Source organism: Podarcis pityusensis (assembly GCF_964106645.2).
Source record: "Podarcis pityusensis genome assembly, chromosome: 4".
NCBI classification, from domain to species: domain Eukaryota; kingdom Metazoa; phylum Chordata; class Lepidosauria; order Squamata; family Lacertidae; genus Podarcis; species Podarcis pityusensis.
This window is the reverse complement of record NC_138027.1, coordinates 52501322-52525382: the sequence shown is the minus strand read 5'-3', so window position 1 is coordinate 52525382 and position 24061 is coordinate 52501322. Positions and strand designations below refer to the sequence as shown.

Here is a 24061-nt window from a genome sequence, read left to right as displayed (position 1 = left end):
AGAGTTTAGGCAAACATTTGAGAAACCATGATAAACGAAAAGCACACAGCAGCACTAGGTGAGCCTCTAAGTTACCACTGTGTTCTTAAAATATAAACAACTACGGTTGCCAGACAGAGAAAAAACAGGCACCGGTGCAGGAAAGCATATCACTGAAGACCAGAGTTGACAAAAGCAGCAAGAAAATTCTTCAAAGGTAGCAGAAAGTCAGATGGCATAAGACATTCAGGCTGACACCACTAGCCTCCAAGAAATCCCCGCTATGAATCTCTTTCGATCGTAACAGCGGATAAGCTTCGGAAGTAGAAACACTTGTCAGAGAAAAAACAAAAACAAACCAATGCTATTCTAACTTAGTGTGCAGAATGGATTTTTTTGCGCATCCTAATTTAAGATTTCTAGGTTCGGTGGGCCCCCTAGAGCGTGCGCGCCCTCGTGCACCGCTCACTTCATATGGCAGCAACCAGCGAAAAAGCCTCTATGGAAGGACAGCGGAACCTTTTGCGCTTCTCCCGAGGCAGATCCATTGCACCCACCACCCCTGGCAGCCGCTGGAGTCCGAAGGCGTCGGGCGGGGACGACACAAGGAGAAGGACAAAGAGGGAGCTGGGATGGCGGCTGCATCTGAAGAAGCAGAAGGGGCCGCTGTCGGCTTCGGCCTTGGTTCCTGGGCTGCGAAGGACACCTTTCAGCGGCTTCCTCTGAAGTTCTCTAAGCGGCCGAAAGCGGAACCTTCATCTCGCTTGCCCGTTTCCCGGGGGAAGAACAGCGGCCGGACCGCTTCCGGCTGCCGCGGAGAGCAGCGAGGCAAAGCCGTGCTTCCATCTCTGGTCGCGGTTGCTCCTGGTCATGGGCGCCAAGCGCAAAAGCCCGGCTTCGGCCATGCGGCAGGAGAAGGAGAAGCCGCCGCCGCCGCCGCCTAAGCGGGCCCGCGGCAGCGAGGCAGCGGAGCTCACCGGGACCCAGTTCAAGTCCACGTTGCGCGACCCCAGCGCCGCCATGAAGGGTGAGGGCTGCTTTCCCCACGTGTTCGCCACATCGGTTGCTTGTCCTCCGCCACTTCTTTTCCCAAACGCTTCTCCCCGACCCCTGGGGGTTAAAGCACTGCGAATCCGTGTCTGGGCAAGGGCCAAGCAGCTATCCTTGGGCAATAGCGTAGCCTACCCTTTCCCCACCACCACCGCCCCCCGGGTTTCGCCCCCTTTGTTGCTGATTTATATAGCCGAGTACTGCTTCGCCACCCCAGTGAGTTGCATTGCTCAGTTTTCCACCAAAATTGGATGCTCAGTAATTAACTTTAACTGCTCCATCGAGGAAGATGCAGGTCACAGAGATCTCCCCCCACCTCCGCAACTCTTGTCCATCAGAATAACCCTTTTTGAAAGAAAAGAGCAGCAATCGGCATAGTTGTAGGGGATTATTGTAGTTACAGTGGTGCCTCGCAAGACGAAATTAATTGGTTCCGCAAGTTTTTTCTTCTTGCGAGTTTTTCGTCTTGCGAAGCACGATGCATTCCCATAGGAATGCATTGAAAATCAATTAATGCGTTCCTAGGGAAACCGCTTGCCAGGCTGGCGGTGCGAAGAAGGGCTTTTCTCCCCACCGCAAGCCTTCAGGACAGGTACGGGAACAGAGGGGAAGGCGCGCAGCGCTTTCCCTCTGTTCCCGGGGCTTGCGTGGGAGGAGGGTTTTTCCTCCCCACCGCCAACATTCAGAACAGCATTCTGAATGTTGGTGGTGGGAAGGAAAACCCTCCTCCCACCCCAAGTCTTCAGGAAAGCCATCCGAAGCTGGGCGGCGGGAGAAGGTGTCCCCCCCCCCCCGCCCGGCACCGGAGCTTCGTTCCGATGCCGGGCGGCGGGAGGAGGCGTTCCCCCCCCCCCGCCCGGCACCGGAGCTTCGTTCCGATGCCGGGCGGGGGGGGAGGAGGCATCCCCCCCCCGCCCGGCATCGGAGCTTCGTTCCGATGCCAGGCGGCGGGAGGAGGCATTTCCCCCCCCGCCCGGCATCGGAGCTTCGTTCCGATGCCGGGCGGGGGGGAGGAGGCGTTCCCCCCCCCGCCCGGCATCGGAGCTTCGTTCCGATGCCAGGCGGCGGGAGGAGGCATTTCCCCCCCCCCGCCCGGCATCGGAGCTTCGTTCCGATGCCAGGCGGCGGGAGGAGGCATTTCCCCCCCCCCCGCCCGGCATCGGAGCTTCGTTCCGATGCCGGGCGGGGGGGGGAGGAGGCGTTCCCCCCCCCACCCGGCATCGGAGCTTCGTTCCGATGCCGGGCGGGGGAGGAGGTCCGAGGACAGTGGGGAAGACGCGCTGCGCTTCCCCGCTGTCCCGGAGATTTCCCTATGGGCTGTCGTCTTGCGAAGCAAGCCCATAGGGAAATTCGTTTTGCGAAGCGCCTCCAAAACGGAAAACCCTTTCGTCTAGCGGGTTTTCCGTCTTGCGAGGCGTTCGTCTTGCGGGGCACCACTGTAATTCAAACCAAGTTTTTTCTCCCATTTACGCAGTTAGTTCAAGTGGTTCCCTTGTTGCAAGTTCTTATTGCACAAGGGATTGTAGATTCATTAAAGGCAACAGAGTTTTGTGGCACCTCAAAGACTCAGCACATTTGTTATGGGATGGTCTAGTAGTGCCTGCTTCATCACATGCATGAAATGTAATCCTCTGTTAGTATGTATATACAGTAGGGTCTAAAATGGGAAATGTAAACGTTTGAGTTAAATGGCAATGCAGTGTAAAAAGTACAGCCCGTAACAATCCCATTTTAGTTTAAGTACAGCTAAAATCATTTTAACATTGTTGTGTAAATTAACTCCAATCATTGGGCAGCAACTACACATTTTATGTTATTTTAGCAGACAAACACTGCTAAATATCTGCATATTGATTAATGCAGAGCACAAAATGGGACTGATTGTTTATATATTGCACTAGAAGTGCGCAGTTGGAGGGGATAGAAAGTTTGCAAGATGTCCCCAGGTAGGGAAGCTTGTCAACATAAAAAAGAGACTCTTAATCTCAGTGTCATGGGGTTGGACTAGATGGTCCTCATGGTCCTTTCCAACTCTGCAATTCTATGAGTCAGTGATTTTATTTATAATATTTAAATCTTCAGATTTACCCAGGTAATAGACTCCTAGTTCACTGCTCCAACTTCGTTATGGTGCAATATTACAAATTTATTTTCCACTTAGTTACTGTTGCACCATTTGTTTGTCGGTCTGCACCTGTGTTCTGTTCTCAGAGGTTGCATTGGCAAGGTATTAAGGCCAGCAATTTGCTGGTGGTGGTTTCTAGGTACATAGGAAGCTGCCTTCTTTAGCTGGTTGATCTAGCTCAGTATTGGCTATACTGAATGGCAGCATCTCTCACTCAAGGATTTCGGGCAAGTGTTGAATAAGTCCTTGATTTGTTCCAGGTTTGGAAACATTCATATCGAGAGCGAAATCATTACCATCAGCAGAACAGTATGATGTTGTAGAGGGATACATAAAAGTTTCTGTCGAGTGTGCAGAAATTTTAAAACTTCTGGATGGCGAAAGGAGGCCTGAAAGTGAGGTCAGTATTTCGTTTGTTGCATTTAGCATTCTATGATGAGTTGTGTATACAGTGAACAAGTGCTGATTGGTAACATAAAGAAATAAGGAATAAACTTTCCACTGGAACCTTCACACAGGTAAATTAACGTTTGTTGTTTGTCAAGTATTTCACACATTGAAACACTTAAAATGATAATCTTATTTGTCCTCACAATAAGTCTGTGAAATATTTCCTTCATATTTTCATATTGTAGGATTTGTAGCCCTGCACGTTTGTGATGCGCACTGTTGTTCCACCTTCCTTTGAAATTGTGCATTGGCTGCAAGCATTTTGTTACTGTAGGACTGGAGCATTGGCTTGGAAATTTTGACTTACTATTACAGAAATTGTCTCCTTGAAGACCTTGTTTAGCAAAGATAGGGTCCACAATTCATTTGCAATATTTCTTTGCTTTCTTTTTTGTATTCTGATTTAGAGATTACCATTGCAGGAGGAAGCAGTGGATCTAAGCACTTGCTATATTTTTACATTTGGAAGCTTCCTTTGTTGTTAGATGTTATACTTTATTTAGGATGATGACTTCTCAAGTTGTTCTACTAATATTTGCTGCTTTCCCCACCTACCCACCCCAATAAACAAAGTATAATAAAGTATTTAAATGTTGCAGATGCTGCTAATCTTTCAAGCTCTAGAAAGTATTTTGCTGCGAACAGCGAGTGATTTGTCCCACTTCAGTGTGGTAGGGATGAACATAGTAAAGAAGCTGATCAATAGCTACATGAGATTAATCTATGCTGCTCTGTATTCTGAGAGTCACAGGTAAGTTCATTGCAAACCGAAGAACATATATAATTGTCTAAAACTTGAATGAAACAATATTTCCATTGATCAGGATCATGCTAATCCTGAGAACAGATCTTGGAATGGTACACAAAGTACTCTTTATACTTGATTTAGGAGAATACTTTAATTTGCCATGACCTTCCTCTCCTTTCTTTTTGCTTCCATGTTCATATACAGTATTTATTTATTTGACACTTCTATTCCACCAGCAAAAATATGGTTGCACATTTTAAAAAAAATCAAAATATAATGTGCAGCATCCATTACAGAGTGCAGGGGTCCACTATAAAAAAGGCTCATCAGCAGGAAGAAAAATATAAAAATAACAGTTACTCACATCAACCGCATGTGTTTAAAAGCTGTTGGTAGGGCCTGGCCATACTTATAAGTGACAAAATAATACCACATTAAAATAAACTTACCACTTTTATGTACTCTGTGAGTCAATTTTTCTAATAATGCAATATCCTACACTTTTGTATTCTCTCTCCAGAATCTTGCAATAGTTAGTCTGGTAAGTGACTGACCAGTTCCCTGCTCTATAGAACAGATTCTTCCTCTGTAAAGAGGGCTAATTGCAGGGATGGCATTATTTTGCCTTTTACATTGAGTGCATTCTTACAAACCACAGTATTCAGAAACAGTTAAACTTGTGGATATTCCCACCATAAATGGAGATATGTTCCCATATCTTGACATTCTCTCCTGCACTTTGGCAAGGAATCTGGAACCATATTTCTAATAAGCGAGCTGTTACAAATACTGAAAGACCAGGCAAAGATGGCCCAAGACATTTTTGTTTCCTGAGGTACAAAATTCAAATGGTGCAACATTTATATTATTATGTTTTATTATTATAAAACCACACTAGCACACTTTAGTTACTGAAATCTTTTCCCTCAAATCTTCTGCTGAGGTGGACTGCCTCAGCCAAAATTGCTAGTTTTTAGGTTTTATGGTTTTCAGTTACAAACTTCAGAAAAGTAAAGAAAAAGCTACAGCAATGAATTTCAAACAAAAAACAAAAGGGGAGGAAATTTGGGTTGGATGCTTATTGGTAAGTGTTTTCAGGCAAACACTTCAGTCTGGGATGTGCCTCAGCATTTCTAATGATAGGGCAGCCTTGGGACCATAATTTAACAGGGTTTAGCCTGGTAGAGTTATTCATAAAGAAGTGGCCTATATAATTTTCAAATATTCGTCTTAAAAGTGATGAAACAAAAAATATAGAGCATTGTACCCAGCAAAGTTTCCCATTGCCACAAGGTTGTTGGCTTTCACAATGGGAATTCCTCTCTCCCCTCCACAAATCTGCCGTCTAGTGCCGACGTGCTAGGTATCTGCCCCTCTTAGTTGACATAATTCAAACTTGCCTATTTTAATTTCAAAGGTGTCAGTTCTTAATTTTCCATTGACTAGTTTGCCTATGTACTGTTCCTTCTCCTGTGTTGCTTATACAGACTGTCTCGCCAGTGCCTCATCTTGCTATCTGCAATGGTGTCCCAGGGGCCGGATGCTGCAAGGGATGTCTACAGCCACTTTGATTTCAATAATAAATTCCTTCCTAGTTTAGTGAAGAGGAGAGATTATAAGGTAAGAGGAGGACATATGCAGTGAGTGTAAGTGATGGCTTAACCGTATTTGTTTTTTGTGGTGTGAAAAGTAAAGCTAGAATTGGGGGTGGGGATACCGAAGTCTCTTTCTATATCATGCGCAGAACATCATTGATGTGGATTGTTTTATTGCTTCAAACTGTCACTGATCCACAGGGGAAACATTTTTTGATCCTTGATTTACTTAGGCTTTTAAAAAAATGTATATATACGTGATTTTACTACATCATTTTTTCTGTGGGGGGGGGAGCTTTTGTATGAAATGGCACCTGTGTTTTGTATGACATGGATGTAACTGTTATGTCCCCCCCCTCCCCCTTACACAAATGCCTTCTTGCATAAAAAAGAAGTAGCAAAGTCATCCTGTGAGAATTTCACAGCAAGCAAGCTCATATGCGCACAAACACACGCCATAACGTGTGATTCAAGCTGTGGATTCCTTCCAAAGTTTAGTAAAAGCACATTGTACAGTTTTCCTAGGATTTTGCTACTGCAAAATGCAGGTGTGCATGGAAGTGCAACATGTTTGTCTGCTGTTCCGCTCCAGAAAGCTGCTGATAAAAACAGGGACACCAAGATTATGTGTTAGCTTCCCATGTACAGTGGAACCTTGGAAGCTGAATGCCTGTAAACTCGAACACTTTGGCTCCTGAACAATAAAAAACCGGAAGTGATTGTTCCGGTTTTCGAATGATTTTCAGAAGCCGAACGTCCGGCATGGCTTCCAATTGGCTGCAGGATGCTCCTGCAGCCAATCGGAAGCTGCACCTTGGAAGTTGAATGCTTTGGAAGTTGAACAGACTTCCGGAACGGATTCTGTTCGACTTCCAAGGTACAACTGTATAGGAAGGTTCATTCATTCATATGACTGGTGAACCGCCTCTTCTGTTAATCTTACATTGTTCCAGATACACATTGTTCATCTTACTCCCATGTTTAATGCATAAATAATCTATGGCCCTTGGGATTTTGACTGCTTTTGTTTTATGTAAACATGTGAGGAAACCACAACAGCATTTGTTGTTATACATATCTAGGCTCTTTTACAAACCACCGTGGAAGCAGTGACACCACAGTGGTAAAGAGGGCCTAAGTTTCTGATGGAGTTCACCTTATGAAATATGATAAACATAGAAATGGTTCTTGTAGTTAAAAGACTGTGAACTGTTTAAAATTGCAGTCACTCTTTTAAATATGTATTAAGCCCCTCATATTACTGTTGTAGTGAGTTGGCATTTGGGTTTATAAGTTGCTGAATGTCTCTTAACATTTATTTAGGGCAAGCCTGATGTTCGTATGGCATATATCCAGTATGCTGTTTCTTTTTTAATTGCTGGTGACAACACAATCCTTGTCCACGTTCTGGAGTTAAAAGGTATATTATAAATATTGTTTCTTAAAGGCATTAATATCTCCCTCTTATTTGTGAAGTGAGAGGTCCGTGTTTGGATGTTATGAGTACCTAAATTCATTGGATACAAGCTTTAGGAAGGAGCAGTTCACTTTCATTCGCCTGTGAGTTGTATTGCACAAGGCATTTAGCTGTCAAGATACATAATGGGAGAACTTAGCAAAACCTCTGTGCTCTTCACATAGCATCAATCGAGGAAGACGGAGATTTAAAAAACCCTTTGCTCATGTTTTTGAGTAAGTGGCTGAGTTTAATGAGGGCAAGATTCCCTTACTGTTCTATCCCAGCAAAGGAAAGTTAAAGTGCTTTGCCAGTTTCTTAGCTCTGTTTGGAGAAACTTGAGTATTTGGATTGGGGACAATTTTATGGGCCAGATTTCACCTGCTCCCCCACAGTTGGCCATCCTTACTGTAGAAGCTGTAGAGTTCAGAATTCAGCTACCCTCTTCCACGGTACAAGTTCATCGTTTATTCTGAGTCCATTCACTTCTGGTTCACTTTGTAGACCAAAGCATTCGGTAACACCAGTGGCAACACTTGATAAAACTGATTTCATTTTAAAAACACTTCCCAACTTCCAATTATGTTTTTAACATTTTAAAATGGTTTGTAGATTTCATCCCAGATATTTTTCGAACCGGTTTGAAGGAAGATAGAATTTCTACAGTTAGCCTTCTACTTTCCACATTGGCAACTAAGGTATGACCTTGACGTGACTTTACTCTGTGTATCTTATTTGCTGAAAATGACTCTGTTGTGGTTTTCCAAAGACTCTCCAATTACCAATCCTTTAATGTTTGGCTACAGTTTAGATCTTGTCAGCATTTCTGTTATGAGCTTTTGTTTGATCATAAAATATTCCCTAAGAGTTGGAGCCTGTAATTTGCTGAGCTTTTAAACAACCAAGAAAATAGTATTTCAAAGCAACTGTTAGGAAGTTTTAAATCTTTTGTACATCCTGTAAAAATAACTATATTCTTTTGGCTTCCTTTTGAAACTTCAGTTTCTGGGGGCAAGGGCAGCTGTTTCAGTTTGCTGAAGCAAAAACAACAGTATTGTGGCATCTTAAAGACTTAACAAAATCAAGGGTTCATTCACTTGTTCATCTTCCAGTGTGGTATAAGCAATCATCTACCAGAAATGCCACTCTGCACTCTTCCTAGGACAAACAGGTTAAATGTACACAATCTGACATCAGAAAGGGCAATATTTAGAAATGCATGGGAGAACATTTCAGTCTTGCTTAATGACCTTAAACCTGACCATTCTTGAACAAAGGAATTTCAAAGGTAGGCTCTAGCCTGAAAATGCGGAATTATAAATTTATCAAGATAAAAGATTATTTTTTTAGCCTTGTAGTTGAAATTTATGTATGTATTGTATTTTTTTCTAGGTAGTTCACAATAAAAATATTAGCAAGACCCAGAAAGTGCGTTTTTTTACTGTCGAAGTATTGAACCACATTGCCTCACTCTACCGCTGGAATGGAATTACTGACGTCAGCACAGAAGATGTCGTGGTACAGCAGTTTCTTCTCATCTTTTTCTATTTCTCTGTTTAACCTCAGCAGAAAGGGTTTTGCCTTTATACTAACCCAAGAAAAAGAGGAAAGCTATATCTGGTCCCGTATAGTAAAACAATATTTATTTTGCCTAGAATAAGGATTGTTGTTGCTGTTATTTTTACCCACCCTGCACCAGCAGGTCTGAGGGTGGCTGGCAGAAATTCAAAACTGGATGGGAGTTGAGAGTTCAAAACATTTGCAGGTCACCAGGTTGGTTAGTATGCACAGCTGAAAACAGCAAAGGAAGTGAGGAAGAAAAGTCTTCTCTGATCCTTCCTAAACCATTTTATGGACATTTAACAGACAGTGTCTTTAGCTTTTTACAGTGTCTCACCATTCACCTTTTTCTCTGAGAATCTGCTGGTTGCTGCTAGGTCTTGGAACTCCATTTTCCATGTCCTACTCATAAATGCCACCCCCTTCTGCCCCTCAAATTTGACTTCCCAGCCAGAGGGGATGTTGATTTGTATTCCCCATTGCTCATCTGCTCTGACTGATGGCAGCCGTCCAGCTTCTCAGGCAGAGCCCTCCCCCTCCCTTGCTCTCTGATCCTGGATATGCCAGGTACTGCATTTGGGACCTTCTGAAGCATGGAAAGCATGTGCTTTGCCACTGAGCTATGGTCAAATAAACAAATTCTAGTAAACATTGATCTTTGTGCTCTACGCAGGCTACCCAGGATCCTGAAGAGGCAGGAAAGATCCTAGTGAGGAAACTCGTCCATAATTTTTTACTGGATCTCTGTTGTTCTCTGAAACATGGCATTAACTTTTATGATCCAAGCCTTGGCACATCTGGCAGGTAAAGTATCCCAGTTACTCCGGTGGTTGAAAATAGTCCTGTCAGCTATTCTCTGTTTAAATCAAAGATTCTCATTTTCAGCAAGACCAACCAAACGTACAAAAATTGCTTTGTGGTGTATGTGGACTGCAGGTATTCCCCACCATAGAACTGAGACTTGTCAGGAACCTGAGGGAATGAAGAAAGATAGAATTGGAAGGGCAGCCAGGAAGCTACCCCAAACCCCAGAATGTTTCCTAGTCTATTGCATCAGGGGTGGAAGTGGACTTGGGGTGTAGGACCACAGCCAGTCCCAAACCGTGATTCTGGATGAGGCAGAAACATTGACAATTGTTATGTCATCTCCTTTTTAAAGGAAGGCCACAGGGTGGAGCCCCAACACTCTACAGCTCCCAGAAGACAAGGCTGAACAAAATACTTCAAGTATTTTTAGTGAGAAGCCTAAACAGAGCTTTAAAAAATATAATATGGTTTCCCTTAGGGAGCCATCATATGATATAGACTGCTTAGCTGAAAGTTCTGTGAAGCATTGGCCTTTGCTTGTGAAAAGATTGGCCTACATGTGCAGGCAGTAGCTGTCTGGAAGAATGGCCTCTCTGTCACAAGCTTCTTCCTTTATGAACAGTCCTATGACCCCTTTTGTTGAAGGGAAAGGCTTATATGTAGCCCAGCTAGTGAGGTAAAAAGGTAAATAAAAGCCACCTAAGAATTTCTTGACTGATTTACTACGCTTAGCTAGTTTTTGCAGTACCTAGGCTGTCATTCCTCCCATCCCACCTCCTGCTCAAATTCTCAGCTGGTACTGTTTCTTGCAAATGAAATTGAAACAATAATGTGCCAATTATGTGCTATCTAAAGTGTCTAGATTAGATTACAATTCTGTGATTTCAGTAGCTTACAGATTTGTTTTGGGTTCTCTCTGTTAAAAGTAAACTGAGCAGAATTTAGAGCCTTATTTGCCATCTTGCCTGCACCCAAAGAGCCACTTTACTAATTCCATACACCCAAGGGAGCTTTGTAGGGATGCTGTGCTGTTTTGTTTTGTTTTGTTTTGTTTTGTTTTGTTTTGTTTTGTTTGTCTAATAGCAGTTTTTTTCTGCTCCATGGCACACCTATTTTGAAACTGAGGAATCTTACAAGAGCAGTTTGTGAATCAGATGGGGGGTCAAAAGGGGGGCAGGGGAGAGTCAAATTCCCCTGGGCATGCTCAAGACCCCCTTGCACATGCCTGGAGCAATTGTTTGGATCCTGGCCACTGTTAGAATTGGTTTCAACTGTATGGTGGCATATATTGCCATAGTGATTGTTGTTCAAAATCTTTCTTTACTAGAGGAGGGAATTTGGTTCTTTTGCGCTTTCTCGTGAATTTAAAGACTGCTGCAGAAGATGAGATGGTTGCTGATCTTGCGGTGAACATATTCAAAGTGTGCCCAGATTTACTGAACAGATACTTTAAGGAGTCCCAGTATTCTTTTGTTCCCAGGCTAAAATCAGCTTGGCTAGACAATATGAAATTGCTGAGGAAGGTAAGAATTTTATGAAAAATATACCCTTTGTACATGAAAATAACATTTAGCAACTTTTTTGCTGTGTTAGGATCACAGTAAACATCTTTATTCCCCCCCTGTAGTTATATTTGATGGGGGAGTAGCAAAGAGACTCATTTTGGTTAAGGGCCTGTTCATGCATTTCTTACTGTGGAGAAATCCCAACAGTTAGACCTTTGGGTTGGGTTGCTCTTCTCCCATGCCTCACCATGTGAGTAAATAATGTCTATCTTAACTATATTTATCTGAACATGATACCTCTCTATTATCTGCCCTCCAGATCTGTCCTTGAAAAGAATGCTAGGGACATATTGTAGTCACACAGTTGAAACAATATTACTTAATAAGAGCATGATACAGAAAGCCCAAGATTTTACTAGGTTGATATTTTGCCATTGTAACATATGAACAAGTCCTGAGTTTGGAAATGTTTTTGCACAGGAATTAACCACATCTGATCATAACTGGCTGCCGTTTTGTGCCATCTGTGCAGAATCAACATTCAATGGTACTTTGTGCACTGAGATCTGTACCAATCATGCAAAATCATATTTGATTCAAATATGCAAATTAATATTGGGGTCCATTACTGAATATATTTCCTAATGGTTTTGAAGTGTTTGTTCTGCCAGTTGTGGAAGATGAAAGAAGGTATAAGGAAGCTCCATTTCTACCCCCTGGAATAGAAATGGGAATACCAGCTCACACCTACTCACATCTAGAACTTTGCCAGGCATTGCCTTTACACCTTCAATACAATTATAAGCCAGAGTGGTTATAAGCCTAGATTCCCAGGATACTGAATTTTTGATTTTGTACCACATTCTATGCTTCTGCAACACTTATGGCATGTATACAGCTCTGACAATAAACAGGAAGCAAGATGGTAATATGTGGGCTAAGTTTGTTCTCGTACCTTTTTTCTGGGCATAATTGCTGTTATCTGCTCTAAGTCTTTTAGAAAGAGCACATTATCAACTCAAAACGGGTGATTAAATAGGAGCCAATATATTATTATCTTCCTCTGTGCTTACTGAGTTTTGTACCAGGGACCCTGAGCTATAAGTTGCCAAAAAGATATTGGCCATCCTTCAAGCTAAAGATCATTTAGCTGGTGTGAGTTGACTTAGCCCTAGGTCTTCCTAGTTATTTATAGAAAATATGGCGAGGGGTTTTTAAAACTTCTTACTAAAATGCATTAGAGAGAGATTAATACACATCCTTTATTCCTGGTATATCACCTTCATGAATGGGAAAAATGTTTTTGAAAGTAATAGAATATATTAACTAAGAGAATGAGATCAGTGATGGAGAAATTAGATGGCAGTCTATTTTTTATTTGATTAGAACGCTTATGAATAGCTTTTCTGTTACTTAGCAACATCCCGATAAAGTGTCTTAAACAGGAGGAATTAATATTGACAACAACAGATAAGCTATGGAAACTAAATGCTTGCTAGGAGAGAGAGAGTGAGCACAATATTACTCTCTCTATTTAGGATTCTCAGCAACTGATACTCAGAGACTTGCTGCCTCTGTTACTGAAGGTGATGCACAGCCATCATGACTAGTAGCCATTGATATCCTTACCTTCCACGAATTTTTGAGGTGGCTACAGCAGGAAACGGCTGAAGTTCTCCTAAATCCCTCTCTGCTGGTGGAAAGCTATGCTTTATCAAATAAACAGTCAATGGACACCAGTTCGGTTTATCCCCAAACACCTTTCTCTTCATGAGGAATTAAGCATTTCAGACTGTTTGTACATGTCCTTTGTACATGTCCAGTTGAACTGGCTTTAGGGATCATGGCCTCATTAGCACTGTCTTAACAATATGTATTTTATATAAATATTTCAGATCTATGAGGCTCAACCAGAGATTTCTACTGCTTTTAAAACAACAGAGTTTGTTCCTTTTCCAAGATTGCTTTCAATGGTGATGGTAACAACTATTCCAGCTGTCTGCAACAAAGTCATGTTTACCCAAGGATTAAATGTAAGAACTTCTCTTTATAATCCCGAATTGGGAGGTTTTTGGTTCCACTAAGCAATTTTGCTGGCACTATACTTTTTAAAGCTTATCTTCCATGGAAGGTTCCAATAGTTGCAAGAACTCAGTGGCTGAATTTTCATGCTATAGGAGTGAGCCTGTGCAAGCCTTGGGCTTGTGAGGAAGATTTTGCTTTGATTTTGACAAACTACACCTTTGCATTGCATCTGCATTCAGACAGACTATGTTAGTAAACTTAACTGTAGTTTACTAAAACAAGGGCAACTTCAGTCTGTGGTTTATGAATCTGGCTCGTTATGATTGTTAATTCTAGTATTACAACTGAACCCTAAATTAAACCCTAAAATTAAAGTGGAAGCTTCCAACCACCTTCTCCTTATGGCTGTACAAGAGGAGGGGAAGCAAGTGAGCCTTATTTTGTCTCAAAGGTCTGTCCTGATGCTGCCACCTTGTCTGGATGGCAAAAATGTTGGCACAAATACTAAAAAATGGAGTGTCAATGGCAACCCAAGTAGATTCCACCTCTCAGACATTACTGTAGCAACACGGAATCCATCAAAGGGAAACAGTTCTTGGTACAATGCCAGTAAACTTAGCATAGCTCATTTGATAACGTGGCCTAAATATGTGAAATAATTGAAGTAAATCATGATTTTTCAGTGTCTTGTAGCAGTGTGTGGCAACCCCACTTTACAATACTGTTTGCCTGCTTTTTGATCGTTCTCCAGTGCTTAAAACAGACTGGGGTCCTCCAGATGTTTTTGACTACAGTTCCCATCAACCCCCAGCCAGCATGGCCATTGATCAGGGATAATAGGAACTATAGTCTGAAACACCTGGAGGGCACCAAGTTGAGCTATTGCACCTTTTGTTACCCTTCCAATCTCTCCTTACATCCCCTCTTCAGTAAATGCCTACAAGGTCTTGCAGGGAGAACCTTTCCAGTCCAAAGTACCCAGAATGTATTAAACTCTGTCTGGCCACATAACGCTTTGACCCTTTCCAGTCTGCCTGCTTCCTTGGGGCAAGAGTTGCTGCTTGGTTTGCTCTTCACTTTACAGGGCTGCAGTTCGCTTTCATTCTGTGCACACCTACTTGAGGGCAAGTCTCACTGAACCCAGTGGGACTTACTTGTGCTCTGTCTGGCCCTTTATCCCTCTCTTCCTTCAAAGTAGTGAGTCTGACTCTGCAGAAGCTCTGTGATAATTGATGTGGAGCTGTGCAGATTAAAGGCAAAGGTAGAAAAATGTGTCTTGTTTCCACTGGGGGGTGGGGAGCTCTTGTCACTGCTATTTGTCTCAGTTCCTGCGAAAGTTCAGGCATGGAGAGGCATTCTCCTTACGTGGAACATTGATGCTTCCTGGCAGTTGAAAGTGATGCCACCAGTGGGTCACACCAGCAGTTCCTGGAAAGATGAAGCAGAAGCACAGTAACAGTTTGTTTCTCTTTTCTTTTAGATACCCAATAAAACTGTAAAACATACAATCTTTTCGCTTATATCAACTGTTTTGAAAAGAGCACTGAAAAACATTGAGCACTGTCTAAATGAGACGTTATGGGAGAAGTCCGAAATCTATACACCATCTATGATGCAAGAATTCGTCCAGCAATACAGAGAAGCACTTGGCAAGGTAAAAAGTAATAAAACTGTGTGATGCATAATTGCAGTTTTGTGCAGCAGAAAATACGTCCATTCAGGGAGGATTTCTTCTTCCACTTTCTGTATCCTGACAGCTAAGGTGAAAAATATCCAGAGATATTTCTAATGGATTATTAACATCTTCCCCCTCTTATAAATTATATGCTAACTATTTCTTGATGCTTTAAGACTTTCTTAATTAATGCTTAATTGCTGAATGCTGGGATACAAATTTTTTAAACTTCTTATATGCTTTTATTGAAATAATTTCTGTACAAGGTACTAGCTGCAATTTTTAAGTCATGGGGCTTAGAATAGCAAGATATGTTCCACCAGTTAGTAGAGATGGTAAAATAGAGTTTCAATAACTCTGGAATTCTGAATGTGGAAACTTGACTGGGAAGAACACATATCAGGGTACCAGGTTAGGGGAATATCAGCCCCCTATCATTTCAGCAGATATTGAAAATAAGGGGCAACAGTTATAGACTGACAGTCAATTTGTACTAAGGTAATAGCTGAACTAAGGTAATAGTTTTCCAATTCTCACAGCTGAGGCATCTCATTGGCTATGTTGGGATGTCATGCAAAACTGAGAATAAGTTGATCCTCCTCTTGGGCTTGTATTCTCCCCTTTCCTTCTCTAATGCAGCCAGGAGGGGGATATTGGAAACCTCTGCTTCAGTTTTTAGATTACGTGCAGTTCAGCATGTCATCCAAACCATAAACTGTGGTTAACCTATACCATTGTCTTGCTTGTTTACACTGACCATAGTGATATGCATGTATTTGGACCTGCTATATAATTAGTGTGATAATTAGTATTAAAAACTGTAGGCCAATTCTCTTAAGCCTAGTTCTGACCAACTGAAGTGAATAGTCATCAATGGGTTTAATTAGCAGTTGCACAACAAAAACTATTTCTCAGTTTTAAAATACTTCTCATCTTGTAATTCAGACTTTCTCAAAAACCAATGACTGGTAAATTTTCGTATGAATTTGGATAGGATCTTCTTTCCCCTTTTCTCCTCCATTCCTGCTTTGTAAATAATTCTCTATAGACATGTTGCAGTGATAAGACAATTTTATAACAATATTTAGTGGCTAATGTTGGTCTTCTTTCTAACAAATCTAGCTCTTGCCAGATATGACTACCATAGTAGCAGTCTGGCAGTCGCTTCTAAAGCAAGAGAAGGGACAAGATGGACAGAAAGGGAGTGGGGAAGATGCTTCTGTTTCGGAGGAAATAACAGCAGGCAAAGAAACAAATGGAGAGCATGGTAGGAAAACCTTAGTCATCTTATCTAATGTGCGTGTGAACAGTGGAGCACAATGATTCATATCTGATGAGTCACAGTGGCTCTGTTCTGTTCTTTGACAACCCCTGTTAATGACCTCTTCTAGGAGAGATGCTTTTAGAGGCATCTAATATTATTCTAAGAATCTGAGCTCCTGTTTTCAAGAAACGTCTTTGAGTTATCCTGGGGTAGTCACGGTGCAGCCTATGCAGACTCCGCAAGTGCCAGATTGGATACAAAATTCAGTGCTATCATTTCTGCTGAAATGGTTTCCAGAGCTAAGTTACACTCCTATCCTGTGCACAACTTAAGCTCTTGCTGCATAAACAAAGGCTTGCAAGGGGGCAAGAGGAGTTGTCTGGATGTGCACCATTTCCCTTTTCGCCATGGCCGCTCCCCCTCCATTCTGCAGTTCTTTCCTATCACAGAAGGGATGAGAGTGATAATTTCTTCGTAGCTCTGACTGTGAGTGCCATATCCATCCACCCACCCCTACCCTCAGTGCATTAGTACTTAACTGTGTAGGGTTTTGCTGGCCAATACTAGCGCAACAGTGTTTGTGGTGGTTGATGCAGAAGCACAAGGGGCAGGGCCAGATCCAAGCACCAAAACAAGGGAGCTGGGCTTAGACTGTTAAATGCCTAAACCTAACTCCATGATTATGGTTTAACTTGGTTACTTCTTAAATTACCCTTGGTCCTGACTGCTATTTCACAGAATTGTATTATGTCTTTGATAATAATATTATTTTAAATTATATTAATATATCTACTCTAGGCTCAGATGATGCAGAGACCACTCTTCTGAAAGCTGTCTTACTCCACGTGATCTGCCTTTATCAGCAAGCTGTTCCCCATTTAGTAGCACAGAGCAACTTTGACTTTAGCAAATTAATAAAAGGTAATTTAAGTGTCTTCAAATTTTGAAGTAAGGCACACATTGAAAATCATTTGTATGATATGTATGCATGCAAAGCTCTGCCACTGATCTATAGCCCTCACATAACATTTTGCTGTTAGACCTCTTCATTTTCCCAGGGTTTTAAATATTTGTGTATTGCAGTGCTTAAATGTTTTATACTCCTTGATCTATTATGTTCCTTTTTGTTGTTTTAGTTAGTTTTTTCCTCTGTAATTTAATGTTTTTATTGAAATCATGTAAGCTCTGGAAATATAATGCATGGAATAAAATATTATTATTTTCCAACCACAGGCATTATTACTGAAAAAGGACTGCGACAGGAGATCCCACCTGTTCTACAATATCACATTATCAAAGTGGCTCTAGAATTGCCTGCAAACAAGTTTTCCTGGTTCAAAATGCAGGTTGGAACATGAGGGTTATTTTTGTCTCCTATATTAAGACCAGCTGTCTTACTCATTGGTTTCCTAATCTGCTTTGTCTGTAAGGCAGTCATAAGATCCATTTCGTCAAGAGACCTGTGTGTTGTGAGCAATTATATTCACGTTATACAAGTAGTGATGTTCTCAGAGGTAGCAATAAAGCTTTGAACATGCTGTAGGGCAGGGATGGAGAACCTTTGGCCCTCCAGATATTGCTGGACTACAAGTCCCAACATCCCAACACTGGTGGCTGATAGGAATCACTATTATTATAATATATATATTCATAGGTAAAGGTAAAGGGACCCCTGACCATTAGGTCCAGTCATGACCGACTCTGGGGTTGCGGCGCTCATCTCGCTTTATTGGCTGAGGGGGCCGGTGTACAGCTTCCGGGTCATGTGGCCAGCATGACTAAGCCGCTTCTGGCGAACCAGAGCAGCGCATGGAAACGCTGTTTACCTTCCCGCAGGAGTGGTACCTATTTATCTACTTGCACTTTGACGAGCCTTTGAACTGCTAGGTTGGCAGGAGCAGGTACCGAGCAGCGGGAGCTCACCCCATCACGGGGATTTGAACCGCCAACCTTCTGATCGGCAAGTCCTAGGCTCTGTGGTTTAACCCACAGCGCCACCCGCGTCCCGACATATATTCATATATATATAAATATATATATATATATATTCATAAATATATATATATTCATACCCCGCCTTTTTTCCTTACAGGGATTCAAGGCATATTACAGATAAGAATAAGAGCAGCTAGATACATTGGGGGGGGGGGGATCAATAATTTTTTAAAAAATAAACATTGATAGAATCAAAACCATCTATCTATCATCTGTCTATCTGTCTATCTAATGTATTAAAAACCATACAAATAATTGCAATAAAAACAGGATTTTATTTTATTTTATTGATTGAATTTATATACCGCCCTATGCCCAGAGATATACGCACTAGCCCTTTTGTTAAAAGCAGTGAGTCCCCAAATCCGGTTAGAACAAGAAAGTTCTGGCAGAAGGACACAAAGGAGGGAGCCAATCTGGCTTCTTCAGGGAGGGAGTTCCAAAGTCTGGGAGAGCAACTGAGTCCACCAACATCTGGAGGGCCACAGATTCACCATCCGTACTTTAGGTCCTCTAGTAAGAATAAACTGTATTTCAGGAAGAAGAATTGCTGCGAGCTGTCCCTGGCTCTTAAAGCAAAATGCTTACATAGGATTTTCTCTACTGGCATGATTTTGCTTTGTATACAGGTATTTTCTAAAGGAGAAAGCCTCTCCCTGATTTAACTACAGAAAAGTCTTTTGAAAGTTTGTGTTTAGAACAAGAAGTGACTTTGCAGAGGCTAGGAATGACTGTGGTCATTTCTGTGCCCACTTCTGCCCTTTGCATTTTAACTAGGAGTGTGGTTATTTTATCTCTTTTGTAACACATGTGGTGTGGCATTTGTATAAATGGAAAAGGATTGGGTCTGGGGCACGGGATAAACACTGACAAAGCTTTGCCCTTCAGCAGGTATGCCAAACAACTTGTTTGGGAGGCTCAGAATTTCACAAAGAGGACTGTTTTCTCAGTTGTGTGAGATTCTGAATGAAGACGGGAGCACAGACAGCGGATCAAATGACTATTCAAAGTGAAATTACAAAAGTCCTGTTTGGGCTGTTACCTTTATTAGGACAACCAGTATGTCACAGGAAAGCAAGCGAGCTTTTGATTCTCCAGAATTCTTCATTAGGCTGGAGTTGAACAAAGGGGTGGAGGAGAAAAAAGAGAAAGCTGGCTTGGGGAAGGGCTGTAGCCCAGGGGTACCACATCTGCCTTTCATGCAGAAGGCCAAGTTTTAACCCTAACATCTCCAGGTACACTGGAGGGCTGCTGTCAGTCATTGCAGCAAGATGGACCAATGGTCTGACTCAACACAAAACACCTTCTTGTGTTCCTAAGATTTTGAAGCCACAAAGTCTGCATTTAATCATATAATGTAGGTAAAGACTGCAGAGGTAATAGCATTAGGTTCTCCTAGGTGCTATGTAGCTTTCAAAATTATGATTATATTTTCAGAAATGGAGGCTTAGCTGTTACTGGTCTAGCAATCCTAGGTGTGGCTTGAAAGCTTTGTAGCACCTAGCCCCACCTACGGTTTAAGACAATGGCCATGTTTGCACATAATGATAAATAAGACTTTCTGTCTTATTGTGGTTTATTAGGAATGAGAAACATGTTGGTACATACCACCTGATCTCTCCCAATTTGCTGCTGCTCCCCTGGTGCAAGCTAGATGAACAAACCAGCAGGGCTTAGCATCCTTTTACAATCCAAACCAAGGATTGTGGTCTCTTGCTCCATTACAGGTCACAAATCAGCAGTTGTAGTTTCAGGTTATGTCAGGGCACATCCAGCTTGGATGTAATGAGAAGTCAAGGCTTTCTCACATCAGGAAAGGAGCAAAGTGGGTGCAACTGGGCTATGCGTGCCACCAGCACACCACTTGCCCTGGTGAACCATGTAAGCCATAAAATCTGGCTTACCATTACATATGAACACAACATTTGACTGAGCTCTTATTTTTAATGAATTTATTTCTTTATTTATCAGAGCTTCCAGGGTATACAAAAACAAATGCAGTATTTGTGGCTTGAACATCAAGAGAATTTTCTTTCCTTCCTCTCCCCTGTGTCTCTTAACGTTAGACTTAACGTCCAACCTGATAGAACTTAAAAACTTGGTTACTATTTTGTGGCACTTTGGTCCTATAAATGTATTGCTTAACTGTGAATGTTTAATTTTTCTTATGGACCAACAAGATGTATTTCGCTTTTTGTGTTCAAGGGAAGTGGGGAACTCTGAATTGTTCAACCTTGACCCCCAAGCTCTATGAAAGCAGAGCTGGCACTTGGCACAGGTTGTCAGTAAGAGGGTTATAGGCATCAGTCTCTGTGGAGAGACCCAAAACAATTTTATGAATTGTAATCAATAAAGTGTGTCCTCCTAGGATGAAGCAGAGAAGGTCTCTGGCGAAAGATCAGTATTTTATTTGCTGATGAAAATGTTCGTAACAAGCAATCATTTGCACCTCAAAACGTCAACAAAGAAATTGATTATTAAGGTGAGCTTTTTTTTATCTAGTTATCAAAATTTTGTTGTGCCCACAGAAAAGTTGTTCACAGTGAAGACACTTTAGAACAGGCTTCCTCAAACTTGGCCCTCCAGATGTTTTTGGCCTACAACTCCCATGATCCCTAGCTAGCAGGACCCCAGGGGTCAGGGATGATGGGAATTGTAGTCTCAAAACATCTGGAGGGCCGAGTTTGAGGAAGCCTGCTTTAGAAAGTTGGAGTTAGGGTTTGTAATAAGCATGAACACTGTATTCACACCCTGGATTGTATCCAACATTGCATGAATGGCATTCCACTCACACAACAGAACTGTCACACACACCCAATCTTTCAGAGTTGATTTTTAGGGTGTGCAGGGAGCTGGAGGGGACAGCAAAATTGGTTGCACACACAGAAGTCTGTTGTGTGAGTGAAATGGAGCTGCAGGGCTGGCTAGAGCCCCTCTGTTCCATAGAATATACCTCTTGTGGCCTGTTTGCTGTATTCCCAGGAAATTGGTTTAGTTACTTCACTTTTTAATTCTTTCTTCAAGTCTCTGTTATCAAGTCTGTATTATGGCAATGAATTTGGTTGTAGGTTGCGAATACTCATACGCTGCTCTTCAAGGACACAAAATATATTGCTTATGGAAATCAAGTTTTCCTTCAGATGTTATGAGTGGACTGATACTTGATGAAATCTTCTGTGTGGGGAGGTTCAGACTTCATGCAGGTAGTTGCAAGGCAACCTCCAGTGTGTTACTTGAGCACTTTTGTTAGGAAAAAGCACTGCCAAAAGTTACACAACTCCCCTTGGGGTTGCCCTAGTTTTGCTTTCCACCCTACATTTTAATGCAGTAGTGTTGTTGTTTTTTAAATGAAGTCCAAACTGGGTGATTTAGCAGTAAAATCCAGCCCCTCACTTCACCTTCTGAACAGCTGACTGGTGTGATTGCAGCTTTTACAGGGCCACACGCACATGGCCCTAGCTGCTGGATGAGCTGGGGAAACTGTGAATGTGATTCCCCTTCAAGCTAGGGGTTCATGTGTGTGAGAAGTGTGTGGTCCCTTTGTAGGTTGAGGTGAATAAAATTGTTTCCATATAAATGTTTATAATTCAATTATTCACAGTGCTAGTCTTTTAGTTAGTTACAAAATTTCCTCCCTGCACCCTAAGATCCCAGGATGGATTGCAGTGATAAAATGTACAATTATAAAAACAGGACGCACCCCAAACAGGTTCCTGCCTCTTTTCATAGGCTTGAATTTGGTAGCTGGTGCTGACAGTAAAACTCTCCACCGCAACCCGTGGACAGGCTATTCCCATGCTGTCTGCGTTACAATAAAGGAGAGACAGGGTTTGATCTACCCTTTGGCAGAGTCGTTCAGGGTCCCGAGAGCCAGTTTGAATGATCCTTACCTAAAGGAATCCTTACAAAATGTTCTTTGGACTAATAGTTCCATCTTTTTTCAGAAATAAGAAAAAAATATAATATATTTATATAATAAACCAGGAAAGAAACATAATTTCAAAGCATATGAAATCATTCCAAATGGAACAGAACAGTATAAATTCAGCACAAGAGGTGGGTCCCATGAAACAAAATACAGTGGTACCTCGGGTTAAGTACTTAATTCGTTCCAGAGGTCTGTTCTTTTTTTCTTTTTTTAAAAATAATTTTTATTCATTTTCCAAACAAGTTTTATACAGTCAACAAATTATTTTGCACTCATGCTTCATTTTTTGACTCCCCTCAGTTTCTCTGTCAATCTTTCGAAAAATTTCTATTTATTGACGCATTTCTAAACATGATATTGCCTTTCCCCACTCCTTTTCCTCTTACTCTCTTTTTTGCAGTATTTCTTACTATTTCACAGAGTCTCTTCAAAACCAACAAGCGTTGTCTGTACATCACATATATTTTTCAGATATTCTGTAAATTTCCCCCAGTCCTTGATAAACTTTTGGTCTTTCTGGTATCGAATCTTCCCAGTCAATTTGTCCAATTCTGCATATTCGGTCAATTTCCTTCTCCATTCTTCCACTGTTGGAATTTCTTCCTGTTTCCATCTTTGGGCCAGAAGTATCCTTGCGGCAGTCACTGCATACTGAAACAGTTTACAGTCTCTCTTATTGATTTCGTTTCCTACCATTCCTAATAGAAAGGCTTCTGGTTTTTTAACGAACGTATATTTCAACATCTTTTTCAATTCATTGCATATCATTTCCCAGAAGTCTTTCACCTTTTTACACTCCCACCACATATGATAGAAAGTACCTTCTTTTTCTTTACATTTCCAACACTTATTGCATGTTTTATACATTTTGGCCAGTTAAACTGGCGTTATATACCATCTGTAAAACATTTTCATTACATTTTCTTTCAACGCAGTACATGCCGTAAATTTTAGCCTTTCATTCCATAATTTCATCCAATCATCATACTGTATATTGTAACCAAAGTCTCTTGCCCAGTGTATCATTACTACTTTTACCTCTTCATCTTTTGTATGCCACTCCAGCAACACTTTATACATTTTAGACAGGTTTTTATACTCATTATTCAATACCTCCACTTGGAATTTTGATTCTTTATCTTCATACCCACACATTTTACAATCTTTTTTAAACATTTCATTAATCTGAAAGTAGTGTAACCAGTCGTAAACAAATTCTTTCACCTCTTCATAAGTTTTCATTTTCCATTCCCCCCCCTCTCTTGTTACCAATTCTCCATATGTTATCCACCTCCAGAGTTCTGTTCTTAACCTGAAACTGTTCTTAACCTGAAGCACCACTTTAGCTAATGGGAACTCCTGCTGCTGCTGCACCGCCGGAGCATGATTTCTGCTCTCATCCTGAAGCAAAGTTCTTAACCCGAGGTACTATTTCTGGGTTAGCGGAGTCTGTAACCTGAAGCGTATGTAACCTGAAGCATATGTAACCCGAGGTACCACTCTACTATAGCTGTCAAAGGCCAGGGTGTAAACAGGTGTGTTGCCAGCATACAGCAGAAGCTGCCCTTAGAAGATACTGAACACTTCTCTATGGGGTAGGAATTCCAGAATTTATAGACAGCCATAAATAAAGAAAGAAAGCCCACTCCCAGGTTTCCACTTCTGAGGACAGGGCAGTACTGCTGAAAGGGCTCCCTCTACAGATCATCACACCCAAGAAGATCAGTAGGAATAGAGACAGTATTTTATTTACATGGGCTTTAAACACTAACGTGAGCGCTATTGGTGTATGCTATGGAATTGGAATGGAAGGCTCTTGCAAGATGGGGCTTTTGTGCCGGCATAGATAAAGTGGTTGAGGAGGGAGCAACACATGAGGCTTATATACTTTTAAATAAC

The 24061-nt window shown here is 41.7% G+C and overlaps 1 protein-coding gene across 2 annotated transcripts in view; it reads left to right on the top strand.

Moving 5' to 3' along the window:
* Window positions 1-542: 542 nt before the first annotated feature.
* Window positions 543-24061, top strand: part of URB1 (URB1 ribosome biogenesis homolog) — a 49484-nt gene continuing 25965 nt past the window's right edge. Inside the window, exons 1-15 of one of the 2 annotated variants that reach the window (XM_081003505.1) lie at window positions 543-1006; window positions 3415-3554; window positions 4204-4355; window positions 5840-5972; window positions 7271-7367; window positions 8016-8101; window positions 8796-8921; window positions 9637-9767; window positions 11098-11293; window positions 13171-13308; window positions 14781-14954; window positions 16098-16242; window positions 17038-17160; window positions 17473-17585; window positions 20603-20716. In XM_081003505.1, coding sequence (XP_080859631.1) covers window positions 850-1006; window positions 3415-3554; window positions 4204-4355; window positions 5840-5972; window positions 7271-7367; window positions 8016-8101; window positions 8796-8921; window positions 9637-9767; window positions 11098-11293; window positions 13171-13308; window positions 14781-14954; window positions 16098-16242; window positions 17038-17160; window positions 17473-17585; window positions 20603-20716 — 2025 coding nt within the window. In that variant the 5' untranslated portion in view covers window positions 543-849. Of the gene's footprint in view, window positions 1007-2885; window positions 2976-3414; window positions 3555-4203; window positions 4356-5839; window positions 5973-7270; window positions 7368-8015; window positions 8102-8795; window positions 8922-9636; window positions 9768-11097; window positions 11294-13170; window positions 13309-14780; window positions 14955-16097; window positions 16243-17037; window positions 17161-17472; window positions 17586-20602; window positions 20717-24061 lie in introns of those variants that run through there. The other variant, XM_081003506.1, reaches the window with a different exon arrangement.